This window comes from Pongo abelii, chromosome 2 (genome assembly GCF_028885655.2).
Source record: "Pongo abelii isolate AG06213 chromosome 2, NHGRI_mPonAbe1-v2.0_pri, whole genome shotgun sequence".
Lineage (NCBI taxonomy): Eukaryota > Metazoa > Chordata > Mammalia > Primates > Hominidae > Pongo > Pongo abelii.
In genome coordinates this window covers 140143570-140158080 of record NC_085928.1, presented here as the reverse complement: position 1 = coordinate 140158080, position 14511 = coordinate 140143570, and the positions used below count along the sequence as shown (strand labels likewise).

At 39.9% G+C, this 14511-nt stretch overlaps 2 protein-coding genes across 5 annotated transcripts in view; one reads left to right on the top strand and one right to left on the bottom strand.

The window, feature by feature from the left end:
• Positions 1 to 14511, top strand: part of PIK3R4 (phosphoinositide-3-kinase regulatory subunit 4) — a 96331-nt gene that overhangs the window by 68488 nt on the left and 13332 nt on the right. For 3 of the 4 annotated variants that reach the window (XR_010139098.1, XM_063721574.1, XM_054550318.2), the window contains exons 17-20: positions 1086 to 1186; positions 1612 to 1700; positions 1959 to 2067; positions 10248 to 10342. Coding sequence is in view for 3 of the 4 variants with exons in the window: in XM_063721574.1 (XP_063577644.1) it covers positions 1086 to 1186; positions 1612 to 1700; positions 1959 to 2067; positions 10248 to 10304 (356 nt within the window). In the remaining variant the exon portion in view is untranslated. 4 annotated transcript variants of the gene reach the window in all.
• COL6A6 (collagen type VI alpha 6 chain) overlaps positions 5495 to 14511 on the bottom strand; it is a 167621-nt gene continuing 158604 nt past the window's right edge. Inside the window, exon 37 of the mRNA XM_024244881.3 lies at positions 5495 to 7440. Coding sequence (XP_024100649.3) covers positions 7245 to 7440 — 196 coding nt within the window. The 3' untranslated portion in view covers positions 5495 to 7244. The remainder of the gene's footprint in view (positions 7441 to 14511) is intronic.

Genomic DNA, 14511 nt, shown 5'->3' with positions numbered 1-14511 from the left:
CAGTAGAAGGCATGAGGGGAAGAGGGCATGGTTACTGAATTTGGAAAGGAGTAGAGAAGGCCACCTTGAAAGGAGCAGTGACTTTGAGATGAGGGATACAACCAGCCTGATGTGAATGACTTGACTTTCTTCCCTCCCTCCCTTTGATCTCCTGCTGCGGTTTCCCATAGGCATATATTAGTTTCCTATTAACCCACAACTTATTTTTTTTAATAATTCTAGAGGCCAGAAGTCTGAAATGGGTTTTGTGGACCAAAATGAAGGTAGCAGCAGACTTGTATTCCCTCTGGAGGCACTAGGGGAACATCTATTTCCTTGCCTTTTCGTGCTTCTAGAACTAAATTCCTTGGCTCCTTCTTTCATCTTCAGAGCCAGCAACATAGCATCTTGTTTCATCGTTATACTGCTTTCTGTTCTTGCTGCCAAATCTGCCTCCCTTGCCTAAGGAAATTTGTGATTGCATGTGGGGCCCCCTGAGTAATCCAGAATAATCTGTCTCAAGGTCCTTAATTTCATCACATCTGCAAAGTCACATTGCCACATAAGGTACCATTCACAGGTTCCAGGGGATAGGACTTGGATACCTTTGGGGCCGTTATTTAGCCTACCACAGGCTGGCGGACCCAGCCAGAGGGGGTGCAGAAGCTTGTTGATGTGGTTCATTCAGGTCAGATTTAGAGCAGCAAATGGAAAAAGACCAGCACTAGTGCCCTTTCTCCTACTTATCTCCCATTCTCAGTCTGTTCCTGCCACACTGACTTGTTCTTTCAACTAAGCACACTCCTGCTTCAGAAGGGCCTTTGCATTTTTGTCTGTCGTCCCCACTAGAATGGAAGTTCCATGAAACTGGGAATTTTTCTGCTTTGTTTGCCATCTTTTCTTCAGTGCCTAGCGCAGTGACTAGCCCATAGTAAAAATATTTACTATATTTACTGGCTCAGTAAATATTAAGTAAATATTATATCGTCTCTCCCCCTGAAAGAAAGAAAGAAGTTTTTCTTTCTCTCAGGACTGCAATTTGTTTTGTTGTAGTCTTCCCCAACTCTTTTTGTCTGAGTCAAGATTCTGGCCTTTGTTTCCTTTAGCTGTTCAGGGCAACAACGAAGTGTCCATGTGGGACATGGAGACTGGTGACAGAAGATTTACTCTCTGGGCCAGCAGTGCACCACCACTTTCTGAATTACAGGTTTGACTTCAGATTTTACTGTAAAGGATGATATTATTCCCCACATCCTAAGTACTTTCAGGCATTTAATCAAACCTAGTATCTGTTGGGCTTTAGGGTTATGTTTAAATTTAGGTTTTTAATAACATCAAGTATCATGTGGCCATTGCTACATGAGTGTTTCCTTGCTAGTGTTCTGCATTATTGGGTAAATAAGTTGCTAGCCCATAAAGCTTGTGATGATTCTTTGGAACCCCAATAAGATCTAGCATAATTAGGAAAAGGCCAGATTGAAGTAGATAGGGCATACATAACTGGTCTCTCATTTCTTCAGGTAACCAGGTGCTTGTAAAGCTACTGACAGTTAACTTGCCTCTAGAAATAGCACCATCATTTATGGAATGCATGGATGTCTTTTATTTGACTCCACATCTATTTCTTTTAAGCCTTCTCCTCATAGCGTCCATGGTATTTACTGTAGTCCTGCAGATGGAAATCCTATCCTGCTAACAGCTGGCTCAGATATGAAAATAAGGTACACTATCTCAATACTTAAATAATAAAATGGATACTTTTACAAGCTGTTATTATAGATACTGATGGCACTGTAATGTTTAAAATCATCTTATAAGGACAGCTGTTAATACTTTATTTGTAACCAATGGTATGCTGTTCTATGAAAACCTCTTTGCCTAATGCAAAAGAAAAAATGCATTGATGAAGATAAGCCAATGATTATTAGTTCCTCCCATTGTCCTAAAGAGATTGTCATCATTTATTTCCTCTTTCCTAGGTTTTGGGACTTGGCTTACCCAGAAAGGTCCTATGTTGTTGCAGGAAGTACTAGTTCCCCATCTGTGTCCTACTACAGGAAAATAATTGAAGGCACTGAAGTTGTCCAGGTACTGTACTCTTTTCATTCCTTTCAACTTTTGTAAGCACATACATGGCTTTTGTAAACAGAATTGATTAAAATAAATGGCTTGACCAAGCGAGGAGTACTTTGAATTTAGGAACTTTATTTTTTCTTGAATTTTCTGTATTTAAAAAAATTAACTTTTATTAAGGTAAAATAAGCATAAAGAAAGTGCATATAAGGTAATAGCTCACATGACCAGTATGTACTTTATAACATCGTAAGGAAGCACTTTTATTATCCTCTTACAAATTAAAAAGGCACAGTGAGGTTAAGTAACTTGTTCAAGGTCACACAGCTAGTAAACAAAGCTGGGATTTAAACCTGGCTTTGGGCCTGTAAAGTTTGTATTCTTGACTTAGGCAAAAACTTCAAGTGAGAGAATATACCTTTAGCACCTGGGCCAAAGTAGGTGCTCTATAAATGAAAGTGTGCTTCCTTCATGACAAATATTAATGAGCTTTAGAAGTGGTAGAACATCTGCTATGTATTTTTTATATTCTGGTCATTTATACCTCTTTTTTTTGTTTGTTTTTTTGAGATGGAGTCTTGCTCTGTCGCCAGGCTGGAGTGCAGTGGCATGATCTCTGCTCACTGTAGCCTCTGCCTCCCAGGTTAAGCGATTCTCCTGCCTCAGCCTCCTGAGGAGCTGGGACTACAGGTGCACGCCACAACAGCCTGCTAATTTTTGTATTTTTAGTAGAGACGGGGTTTCACCGTGTTGGCCAGGATGGTCTCGATCTCCTGACCTTGTGATCCACCCGCCTTGGCCTCCCAAAATGCTGGGATTATAGGCATGACCCACCATGCCTGGCCTATACGTCTTTTAATTATATTCTATCCCTTTTTGATGTTGGCAAAAGTTAATATGCACAGAATATTGACCTGAAATAAATTTTCCATATTTATAAGTGGCTACCCATGAAATCCAGTGACTAGGACCCTAGAATGTCATTTGGCTCCTTTACTCCTTTTGCTCAGTGTATTTGTGAAAGCATGACTACAAAAGGTGTTAACTTAAATACCACAACAGTATCTCAGAAGCAGGATTACTGACGAGAGGAAGAATGTGGTACAGACTTTTAACTTCTGGCTTGCTCCCTGACTTTCAATCACCAAACAGGAAATTCAGAATAAGCAGAAAGTAGGACCAAGTGATGACACCCCTCGAAGGGGCCCAGAGTCCCTGCCCGTGGGACATCACGACATCATCACTGATGTTGCCACATTCCAGACAACACAGGGCTTCATCGTAACTGCTTCTAGAGATGGGATTGTGAAGGTGTGGAAATAAAAACCTACTGATTTGTATAAATTTTAATACAGTTATAAATATACTACTATAACTCAAGAGAAAAGGCATTTCTAGAGAACAGATTCATTTGCTTAATTTTCAAAATTATGTCTCCATATTACTGTTTCATGACTGACTAAATGACACCCAAAATGGTTAAGATGTACTTGACTAGTTTACTTATGCATCTCTTTGCAAGAATCAGCCAGCCAACAATGTCTGGGATTTTTATTGTATATGTTATAGAGGTGAGAAATGTAAAATATGAAAATGAATATGTTTATTTTGTATTGAAAAAGATGGTTGAAAAGATGGTTGTAAGCTATTATAGTATAAACACATTTTTGCTATTAAAAATGCTATTCAAACTGTATTCATGCATCCTAAGAGTTTGTGTTTTTGGTGGTATTTTTAAATGGTAAATTTAAGCAGAGGAATAATCTCTCCAGCAGCATTTGTTTTAAGGTGAAGAAATGGACTCGATGTCACAAGGAATCAGTGACAGAACCAGGTGTTAGGTCCAAATCTCTGGACTCTAAATATTGTGCTGTTTCTGCTCTAATACTTCCTATGTGTTTTACAGTCTGTCTTAGTTATTTAACACTGTAGAATTCATTTCCTGCATATTAGTTATACAAGTGTGCCTCCTCTTGGCCATCATTGTTTTTTATGGGCTGTACCATAAATTCTGACACTTGGCCCAACAGGTTGCTTTTATCCAGTATAGACTATTGAATGCATGAAAAAGAAAAATAAAAATACACCAAAAATATACATTTTTAAAAGGCCAAAATTGGTCTTTTCCACTAAGATAAATCCCTTCAAGGTTATGGATTACTATTTGCATACAGACTCTCTCCATATTTAATTCTTATCCACTTGCAGAAGGGTTTATGGTATTCAGAATATTTTAGTTTAAAATTAGTTACATGAGTCTGTAAAAATCTCAGCCAAGGGAAAAGCCTACTTGCTTAGAAATACTCTAAGAATTTTCTAAATTTTTATAATTATATGATTAAGTTACAGTACATATAGTTTACAAAGCATATATCTAGTTTCATGATTCAGTACAATCATCCCTAGGTATCTCTGGGGCATTGGTTCCAGGACCTCCCAAGGATAACAAAAGCCACAGATGCTCTAGTCTCTTACATAAAATGATGTTGTATTTGCATATAATCTACACACATCTCATATACTTCAAATTATTTTTAGGTCACTTGCGATACATAATACACTGTAAATGCTAAATAGTTGTTATACTCTATTGTTTAGAGAATGAAAAGAAAAACGTCTGTACATGTTCAGTACAGACACAACCATCCTTCTTTTTCTAAATATTTTTTATCCATGGTTGAATTCATGAATGTGGAACACCCACAGATACAGAGCCAACTATACTTAGTTTTTAGACAGGTAAACAACAAAACTGTCAGAAAATGCCAGTCATTCAGAAATGTCAAAGTTAGGAACGATGGACTAACTAGGCCTGATAGCTTAGTGGATAAGTAGAAATTGCAAATTTGGCATTGTCATGTTGCCTTGCCTTTGTTTCCCTTAATGTCTGCTAAGACCATATTTACAGGGTTTCTAGCTACTAAGTCAGATTTAGAGTCTGCAGGGGGTTGGGGAAAATTTTTTTTGATATATAAACTGTAATGCTGGGATTGGACTTCAGCCTGGAGCCATTAGATAAGCTGTAAGACTGATAAATGTGGGAAGTGCTAAGAAAAAAAATGGAGTGGGCTGACAGAGATATGATCCTTTTCTCCCCTTATCTCCCGCTACCACCCATTCTTCTCTGTCCCCTTGCCCCACAGAAAAGCCCCAGTTTTGAAAAAAAGTTATTTGGTTGAATTCTAAGTATTACAATCTGATGCCGTGTTAAGTTGCATCTCCTTTTGACCTCTACTTAAAAAAAAAAAGTTTGATTCATAGCTCAGTACAGAGGTAATGGGAGGCAGTTCCATTACAGTCAATTAATTCACATTTTTAAACCAAGAAGCATCCTGCTTGTGTGATTCTTGGGTTAAATGTAGCTTTATTAAATTTATATTCAACTTAATTTTTGCTGTTTCCACTTTTAGGAGAAAGACGTAAATCAGGGAAAATACTAATATTAGGGATTTTTAAAAAGGAACTTCTATTTGCAGCATGCTTTAGAGCTCTCACCTATTAGTGATTCAAAAGATGGCCCAAAATGCTAAAAATAATCTGTCACCAAGGGAATATTTGTTTGACGTTCTTTAGTTGCCAGTGCAGAAAAACAGACAAATACATCTTAATGGTATTTCCAACAATTAACAAAAGAAAGGAGTTTATGCTTAAACTCAGAGTTAACTAGAAAAATCCCTTTTATTAAAATACATAGTAAATATTGCTCATTAATTTCCTGTACTTGAAACACTTTTTTTGAACCCCTAAGCACCACTTAGGATAGATGAAGCAAACCTGATGTGTTTTATTCTTCTCTATTACCTGAGTATGAATGTGACATTTAACTCCTTGAACTTCTTGCTCCTCTGAAGACATGAGGTGCTATCTCTGGATTTCCCTAAGTAAGAATGGCAGAAGTCGTTTTAAAAAAAATACTGCAGATAGTTTTTCTTTCCAAATTTTATGAAAATAGGTATAGGAAAGAAAATCTGAATGTCCTTGGTGTCAGTATCCATCTGCTGCATGCATCCAGGCAGGGCTTCTTTCCATTCCCAAAGAGGGGGATAGTCTGCCTAACAGGGCCATTGCTACCAACTGTGGAGCCTGCTCTTAGACTGAGGTAAGGTCTGAACATTGGGTGTTTCGTTGTTGAAAATATCAGCCCTATCATAAAAACAAAAATGCAGATGAAGACACAGCCATCAATACTTTTATAAAACCTTTCCTACTTTAACTTAGTCTCATCTCTTTTGCATCTCTGCAACTGCATATGAATTTGTAGATTAAAACAATGATTTTCTTACATTTTTCTAAACTCTGTGTATTTAAGGCTGTTTTTAAGAGCTCTGCCAATCCTGTTTTGGTGCTGTTTATTATTGACTAAACAGCTACCTGATGGGTAAAAGTAACTCAGAGCTTCATCTATGACAAGTTGTGTCTTGACTCTCCTTGTTTAAAGAATATATGGGTTAGTGAAAATTAACAAATGACCATAACAGGAAAGACAGACTAGAAGTCCATCAAAATGGGGGCTTCAAGCTCCATGAAAATGGCAGTAAGCTTCCTAATGAAGAGAAAACTTCCAGCTCAAAAGCAATAATTTATGTTCTGCGGGAATTAATTCAGTGAGTTCAGGAGGATTTAGAGATGGAGAAAATTACCCTCTTCTCATCAGTCCAAGCAAACAACTCCCACAGTGGTGTGTTTAAATGGAATAGAAGGTCAAATTTTTAAAAAATACGACATATAAACAGCATCCATTTCTAGGTTAAATTTTGGAGTAGCTTAAAATGTTAAAAAATAACTTTGATTAAATAGATGAGCATTAGACATTACTAAATTAGGAAAGAAGGATGGGTTTGCAGAAAATGAACTGGACAGAGATAAAAGAATTAACATTGACCCATGTACACATATGCATATGTCATATAAATTTTACCTTCAAATTATATCTCCGTTAGACTTTTCAAAACACTTCTTTCATTCTTCTGCCTTCTAATGAAACAGTTCTTCGACATATCAGTCGTAGAGTGCTGGAATTGTCAGGAGTGGTCAAATAAATGAACAAGATGTATCTTAATACCAATGAATGCAGGGGGTCAAGTCCTCTGATAACCTACAAACTGTTGCTTGAGTTCTGGAAGCAGATTTAGTTATATTTAAGTCCAGAGTCTTACCATGCTTCCTAAGGCTAAGTTGTTCAAGCATTTTTTTTAATCATGTTGTTTGGGAGCACTTTCTATCCTTCTTCCATTCTTAAAGGTATGGGAGGTGCTTCTGATAAAATTTTGAATAGCACCATCTCTGCCACTTCTTGCTACTCTTGAAAGATATTTTTTATCTTGAAAGAATTTTGCCTTCTGTAATACATCTTCTTTGAGGGTAGCTTTAAGTGGTCCAGGAACAAAGCTATACAACAAAAGAGAACATCATAGAAGATAAATGCCATTTCAACTTTAATAGACTACATATTAATCTGTCTTAGTAAATTAATTGTTTCACCCATTTCCTTGTTGCGGCCTTCCTCCAGGGTAATTTTAAAATTTAACTGGGTACTTACACTGGCTCATATATCAGAAGCTGACAAATGATACGTCTCATCAAAGTATGCAAAAGTATTATTTCAGCAGCAAAGTTTTTTCATGGAATATGTACCACTCAGTTCTACCTATGGTTGGTCCTTCTGATTATTTAGATTTGGGTTCAAATGGTACCTCATCACAGACCACCATATCTATAGTTTTCCCAGATCCAGTCCTACTTCCAGTCCCTCAGCACATCACGCTATTTTCTTTATAACACTTGGCGCTATCTGAACTTTTATTTACCTGTAAGCTTCCTTATGATCTATTCCTCACTTTTCCACCCAACCAGACAGAAGGTTCATGAGATCTTGTCTGTTCACTATAGTAATCCCAGGAACCTAAAAGTGCTTAACACATAGCAGTCACTCAATAAGTATTTGTCTAATGAAAGCATGAATGTATGCCATTCCCTTATTTCATCTCTTCCTTTCTTCCATAGATCCATCCGTCCATATGTTTACTATCTGCTTAATAGAAGGCACGGTGTTAGGTACAATGGGGGACATAGAAATAGAGCCCAGTCTGGCAGGCACAGAAAGAACCTGGCTGGGAATCATGAATAACCCAACAGTAAAGAGGAGCTGGAGTCAGACTCTGGAAGGGCTTGCAGGACAGGTTGAGAAATCAGGGAATCATAGAAGCCAAGTGCTAAGTAGAACTTAGAGCCTGTCTGAAAAAACCTCTGCTGACAGAAGTGTCCTAGGATCTGTACTGCCTATATGGCAGCCATGAGCCACATGTGGCTTTTGAGCACTTGAAATGTAGTGTGACTGAGGAACTGAAATTTAATTTTAATTAACCACATATAGCTGGTGGCTACTGTATTGGCCAGTACAAAAAGGGAGCCGTTTCAGACAATCCTATTTTACAGGGACGTTGTGGAAAGAGTTTTGGGTTCAAACACATTCTTACGTTTTTATATTCTAGCCCCTAGCCGAGCAGCGTTGGGCAAATCATTTAACTAGAGTGACCCTTGTTTCTTCAGGTGTAAAATGGGAAGGAAAAATAACTTCTGTTGTTGTGAGCAACAACTGAAGTCCCCTAGACTAGTTGTATGTATATTTATTTGAGACAGGGTCTCACTCTGTCTCCCAGGCTGGAGTGCAGTGTTACCATCATAGCTCACTGCAGCCCAGATCTCCTGGGCTTAAGTGATCTCCCTGCCTCAGCCTCCCAAATGGCTGGGACTACAGGTATGTGCCTCCACACCTGGCTTTATTTTTGGAGAGCTGAGGTCTCACTATGTTGCCCAGGCTGGTCTTGAACTCCTGGGGTCAAGGAGTCTTCTTGCCTTGGCCTCCCAGAGTGCTGGGATTACAGGAGTTAGCCACCCATGCACCATCCCAGCATTTCCTTATTATCTTGCAGAGTGAACATTACAAACTCAAATTCCCCAAAGTGACGATTGTATGCATAGAACATTGGCTCCACTGATATGGGAAGGGCATTCTTTTGAGTCTGAAGCACGCTGTTTTCATGGTCTTACCTTTACTGGACTCTTCCCCAGCCCCTTCACGCTGCCTCCCCCTGCCCCGCACCTCTCCCCACCTCCCCACCTTTTCCATTAGGTCCTTTGTTTTCTTTTACGGCAGGTTTAGTTACTGTCATCTTTCTTCCCATCTTTGTTAAGAAAAAATTGTTAAATTAGTAAGTGCTTGTATAGCATGATATTGCTATCTTTTTTCCCCTCTCAAATATTTTTATTCTCAAAAGGTTGAACATTAATACCATATCTTTGAATTTCCATTTTTCACTATGTTATATGTAGGAGTTTACACTTGGGTTTTGTTTTTGTTTTGAGATAGAGTCTTGCTCTGTCGCCCAGGCTGGAGTGCAGTGGCGCAATCTCGGCTCACTGCAACCTCCGCCTCCCGGGTTCAAGCAATTCTTCTACCTTAGCCTCCTGAGTAGCTGGGATTACAGGCGCCCACCACCACACCCAACTTTTTTTTTTTTTTTTTTTTTTTGAGATGGCGTCTTGCTCTGTTGCCAGGCTGGAGGTGCAGTGGCGCGATCCCGGCTCACTGCAACCTTTGCCCCCCCGGGTTCAAGTGATTCTTCTGCCTCAGGCTCCCGAGTAGCTGGGACTACAGGTGTGTGCCACCACGCCCAGCTAATTTTTGTATTTTTAGTAGGGATGGGGTTTCACCATGTTGGCCAGGATGGTTTCGATCTCTTGACCTCCTGATCTGCCCGACTCGGCCTCCCAAAGTGCTGGGATTACAGGTGTGAGCCACCACACCCGGCAATAATCACTTAATAAAAATCATTTGGGCTGGGCGCGGTGGCTCACGCCTGTAATCCCAGCACTTTAGGAGCCTGAGGCAGTTGGATCACTTGAGGTCTCTGTTAAAACTACAAAAATTAGCCAGGTGTGGTGGTACACATCTGTAATCCCAGCTACTCAGGAGGTTGAGGCAGGAGAATCGGTTGAACCCAGGAGGCAGAGGTTGCAGTGAGCTGAGATCATGCCACTGTACTCCAGCCTGGGTAACAGAGTGAGACTCTGTCTCCAAAAAAAAAAAAAAAAAAAAATTTGATTACTCAATTTGAGAATTATAAGACTTTGTTTCTCTTCATCCTACTGTATATTGTTCAAATAATTCTTTGCTGATTTGGTAACTCCAATAGGTTGTCAAGACAAAGAATGAAATCGTCTATTTTGCAACTTGTGCTCAGCTCCATTAAAGTTTGTGGAAAGATGGATGTGACAAATTCTAGATAAGGTGAGGTGGGACTAATTGTAGTTCTCTGTGATCAGATTCCTCCATCTATGCAGATATTCAAGAGTCAGCCATGCTACATCTATTAGTTGACTGGATGCATTGATATAGAAAATGCAGACAAGATTGCTTCTATTTCCAGAATTCTTTTACATTTGGTGTGCCCAGAAAACGTACTTTGGAAAGCAGAATTATAACAGATGAATTATTCCTATGGCATTAGTGATTGTGTCCATTTTTACAATTCAATTGTTCTGGCTCTGGCCTGTCACTGCTTTAAAGTCTGGCACAGGTTCCTCCCTGGCTGGATGAAGCAATAAACAGGTGGCTTTCTGCCTTTATTGTTTCTGAGTAGATCTAAGTGCTTATATAAAGAGGGTGCCCTGCTCTCTCATCCTCATGGGCCGCCTGTCTCCTTATAGCTTGTGGTTTGATTCAGCTCCTTCCTTTTCTATCTGATAAGCACCAGCTTCTGCATGTATTTCTCATAATCTCACAGAATGACCTAGTTCCTATGCAAGTCATTCTAAGGACCTGATGAGTCATCTTTATATCCAGACCTCTTTCCTAGCAGGTATTCTCATCTCCCTCAATCCTGTGTGTTCAGTTGTGCCTCACCTCTCTTGAATGGCTCAGGTAAGGAGTTTCAGAAGCAGCTGTGTAGCTCATAACTTTTGATTAGAGTCTTCGGTCACTTAGAGAAGGCCTGGCGAATGCACAGACAGTGGTATGGATTTCATGTCTCAATTCCTTGATGCCCCAGCCATTTGCTGACATTTCACCATTTCAAATACATAGGAGAAGCTGAGCATCCAGTGAATCTGGGGCGGTGTGGCAGAAGAGGAAGAAACTTCCTGTCCAAAATCACTGTGGATCCCCTCTTGCCACTCATACTTCTCTGCAAACATAAAGCGTGGTAGGAGTGGTTTTCAAAAATGCCTTTTAATTGCATAGGTTGGCTCCCACATGTGTCCTCGTAGCATTCATGGCTGGCTACATATGTGGAGAGCCGACGGTAAAATGCAAATTCAGGCCCTTAAGTCTAAGAGCAGGGAAAAAAGCTTTCTTCCTTCTGCGATCTCTCCATCTACCATGGAGGTTTCTATTTGTCATTCAATGAGCTTTCCCATCCCCTTTACTTGGTGTGTGGCCAGCTGTTGAGTTCCTTTTCCCAACAGCCAGAAGTCAAGCCAGGCATCTCCCCCCTCCCCTTGGCTGGCCATCCCAACCTACGGCAGAGGGGTGATCCTCTAGAGCAGGGGTGTCCCGTCTCTTGACTTCCCTGGGCAACACTGGAAGAATTGTCTTGGGCCACACATAAAATATACGAATGCTAACGATAGCTGATGAGCTTAAAACAAAAAATCACACAAAAATCTCATGTTTTAAGAAAGTTTGCAAATTTGTATTGGGCCACATTCAAAGCTGTTCTGAGCCTCATGCCGCCTGTGGGCCACAGATTGGACAGACTTGCTCTAGAGTGTTGCAGCCTCTGTGCTGGGACATGCTGGGTGCCTAGATGTAGGTGGGCAAAAGATAAATGCAGTGTGGCACTGCCAGCTTGGGGTGGATGGCCGCTGCCTTCCCTGTCCCAAGACTGTGGGAGCATAACTGACCCTAAGCCTCCCAGTCTAGGGTAGGTGTGGTGGGGGAACCCCAGGGAGCTGGGAGGTACACATTGGTCTATGAGAACCAGTCCTGGGGAAGTGGAGGGAGGTTGACTGGCAAGTGAACCAAGTCTCTAGGTTCCGACTCCCCAACACGTGCTTTATTATCCCATTGGACTTCACTATAAAACTCAAATTCAAAAATAACATTACTAGTGACTGTAGAGCACTAAACCCCAAGTGCTGTGCCCTACTGAGCACCCAGGCCCTGTGCAAGCTAACCAGCTTGTAGCACTTAACCTGACTTGGTGAAAACACTGCTTTAACACCAGCTTTAATGTACCCTCCATGCCAAAGATGCTGTCCTCAGCAAGAGTCACATGCATGGCATCTTGTCTATGTCCCTTTTCCAAGCTGCCAGACACCTGCAGCAGGGTGCTCCAAGGAGACCCTGCTCTCCTTGGACTTACTTCACAGGCCTGTTTTAGGCTTGACTTCAGGAATTATTTGCTGCTGGACAGTTCCCCTGGACAGCTCACCTGTCAAGGTAAGCAAGAGATTCCAGGTGGAGGCTTCTCAGAGGTGACAGAGCTGGGGCTTCTGCATTAGGAGTGCCTCCCTGGCCTTGATCACCATGCAGAAATGCACACATCACACAATAAAAGTAGGCACATTGCCAAAGGTATTTTCCTAAGTGTGGGTTCCAGGTGCTGGTGCACATTTGATTGTGGTTGGTGGCTGGGTAATGTATATGTGTGTTTGTACAGAATAATTTACCACAGAAATGAAGACAATCCCATTTGATTTCGCTTATTTCTAATTTTTAAAAAGTAATATTCATACATGCTAAAGGTACAATATATATGCACATTCTTAAGTTTTGAAAGAACTGACTTTTGCCTTTGTTGATACTATCTTAATTTTTAAAAAAATATTAAGTTCTACTCATTCATTTCTATGGACATAGTCTGTTTTTTCAAATATATAACATCTTCAGATCAATGCTTAGCTCATTAGCTTCTTGAATTTAAATAACTTTTCTCACATGAGAATTAAGATAAAATTTCCTAAATCATGACTTCTGGTGCATCCTACAAATTTTGACATATAGCATTTTGATTGTTACACAGTTCTAAGTATTTTTAAGTTTTCACTATAATTTTTTGTCCCATTATTTATTTATTCCCTTTAAAATGTATAGGTTTTTAAAATATTATTTTATTTTTATTTATATATATATTTTTTTGAGACAGAGTCTCACTCTTGCCCAGGCTGGAGTGCAGTGGCATGATCTTGGCTCCCTGCAACCTCTGCCTCCTGAGTTGGAGCAATCCTCCTGCCTCTGCCTCCCGAGTAGCTGGGATTACAGGTGTGTGCCATCACACCTGGCTAATTTTTGTATTTTTAGTAGAGATGGGGTTTTGCCATGTTGGCCAGGCTGGCCTTGAACTCCTGACCTCAGGTGATTCACCCATCTCAGCCTCCCAGAGTGCTGGGAATTAGAGGCATGAGCCACCGTGCCCAGCCTAAAATATTATTAATTTCTAACTTAAATGCATTGTGGTCAGACAATGTGGATTGTAATGACACCAGTTCTCAGAGATTTGTTGACACTTGCTTTATAAGTTAGAAGTTGCACAAGGAACACTTGTAAACACTCCACGTTGATTTAACGGTTGTTAATATTCCATATGTTCTTCAGAAGAATGTCTAATTTTTCTGTGCAGGGTTCTGCATGTATCTATTAAATCATTTGTTACTTATGTTTACATCTTTTATATCATTACTAATTTTTGTCTGCTTGACCTATCAATATTCAAACTAGTATACTGAAATCTCGAGTTTTGATGGTTCAATGACAATTTCTCCTTATGGTTTTTCAGTTTCTCTTTTGTGTATATTAAGATTTTACGACCCTCTTATCAATTTAAAATTGTTTTATCTTCCTCATAAATTGAACACTTTGTCATCATGTAGTCATCCTCTTTATCTCTATAAAATGGTTTTATTTAAAAGTATATATTATCTGATATAAATATAGCTATTCTACCTTTATTTTTGATATATTTGCCTGGTATGTTTTTTCCATCATTTTACTTTCTGCCTCTCCATTTCCTTATATTGTGGATGTGTGTCTTGAAAGCAGTTGAAGCTGGATTTTATTTTACTTTATTTTTTTGAGATGGAGTTTTGCTCTTGTCCCCAAGGCTGGAGTGCAGTGGTGTGATCTTGGCTCACTGCAACCCCTGTCCCCTGAGTTCAAGCGATTCTCCTGCCTCAGCCTCCCGAGTAGCTGGGATTACAGATGCCCGCCACCACGCCCGGCTAATTTCTTGTATTTTTAGTAGAGATGAGGTTTCACCATGTTGGCCAGGCTGGTCTCGAACTCCTGACCTCAGGTGATCCACCTGCCTCGGCCTCCCAAAGTGCTGGGATTATAGGCATGAGCCACTGCGCCCAGCCGAAGCTGGATTTTATTTTGTTTTCAAAATCAAATCCATCAATCTCTGATTGTAACTGGCATGTTTAATCTATGTTGTTTTTTTTTTATTACTCATATATTTA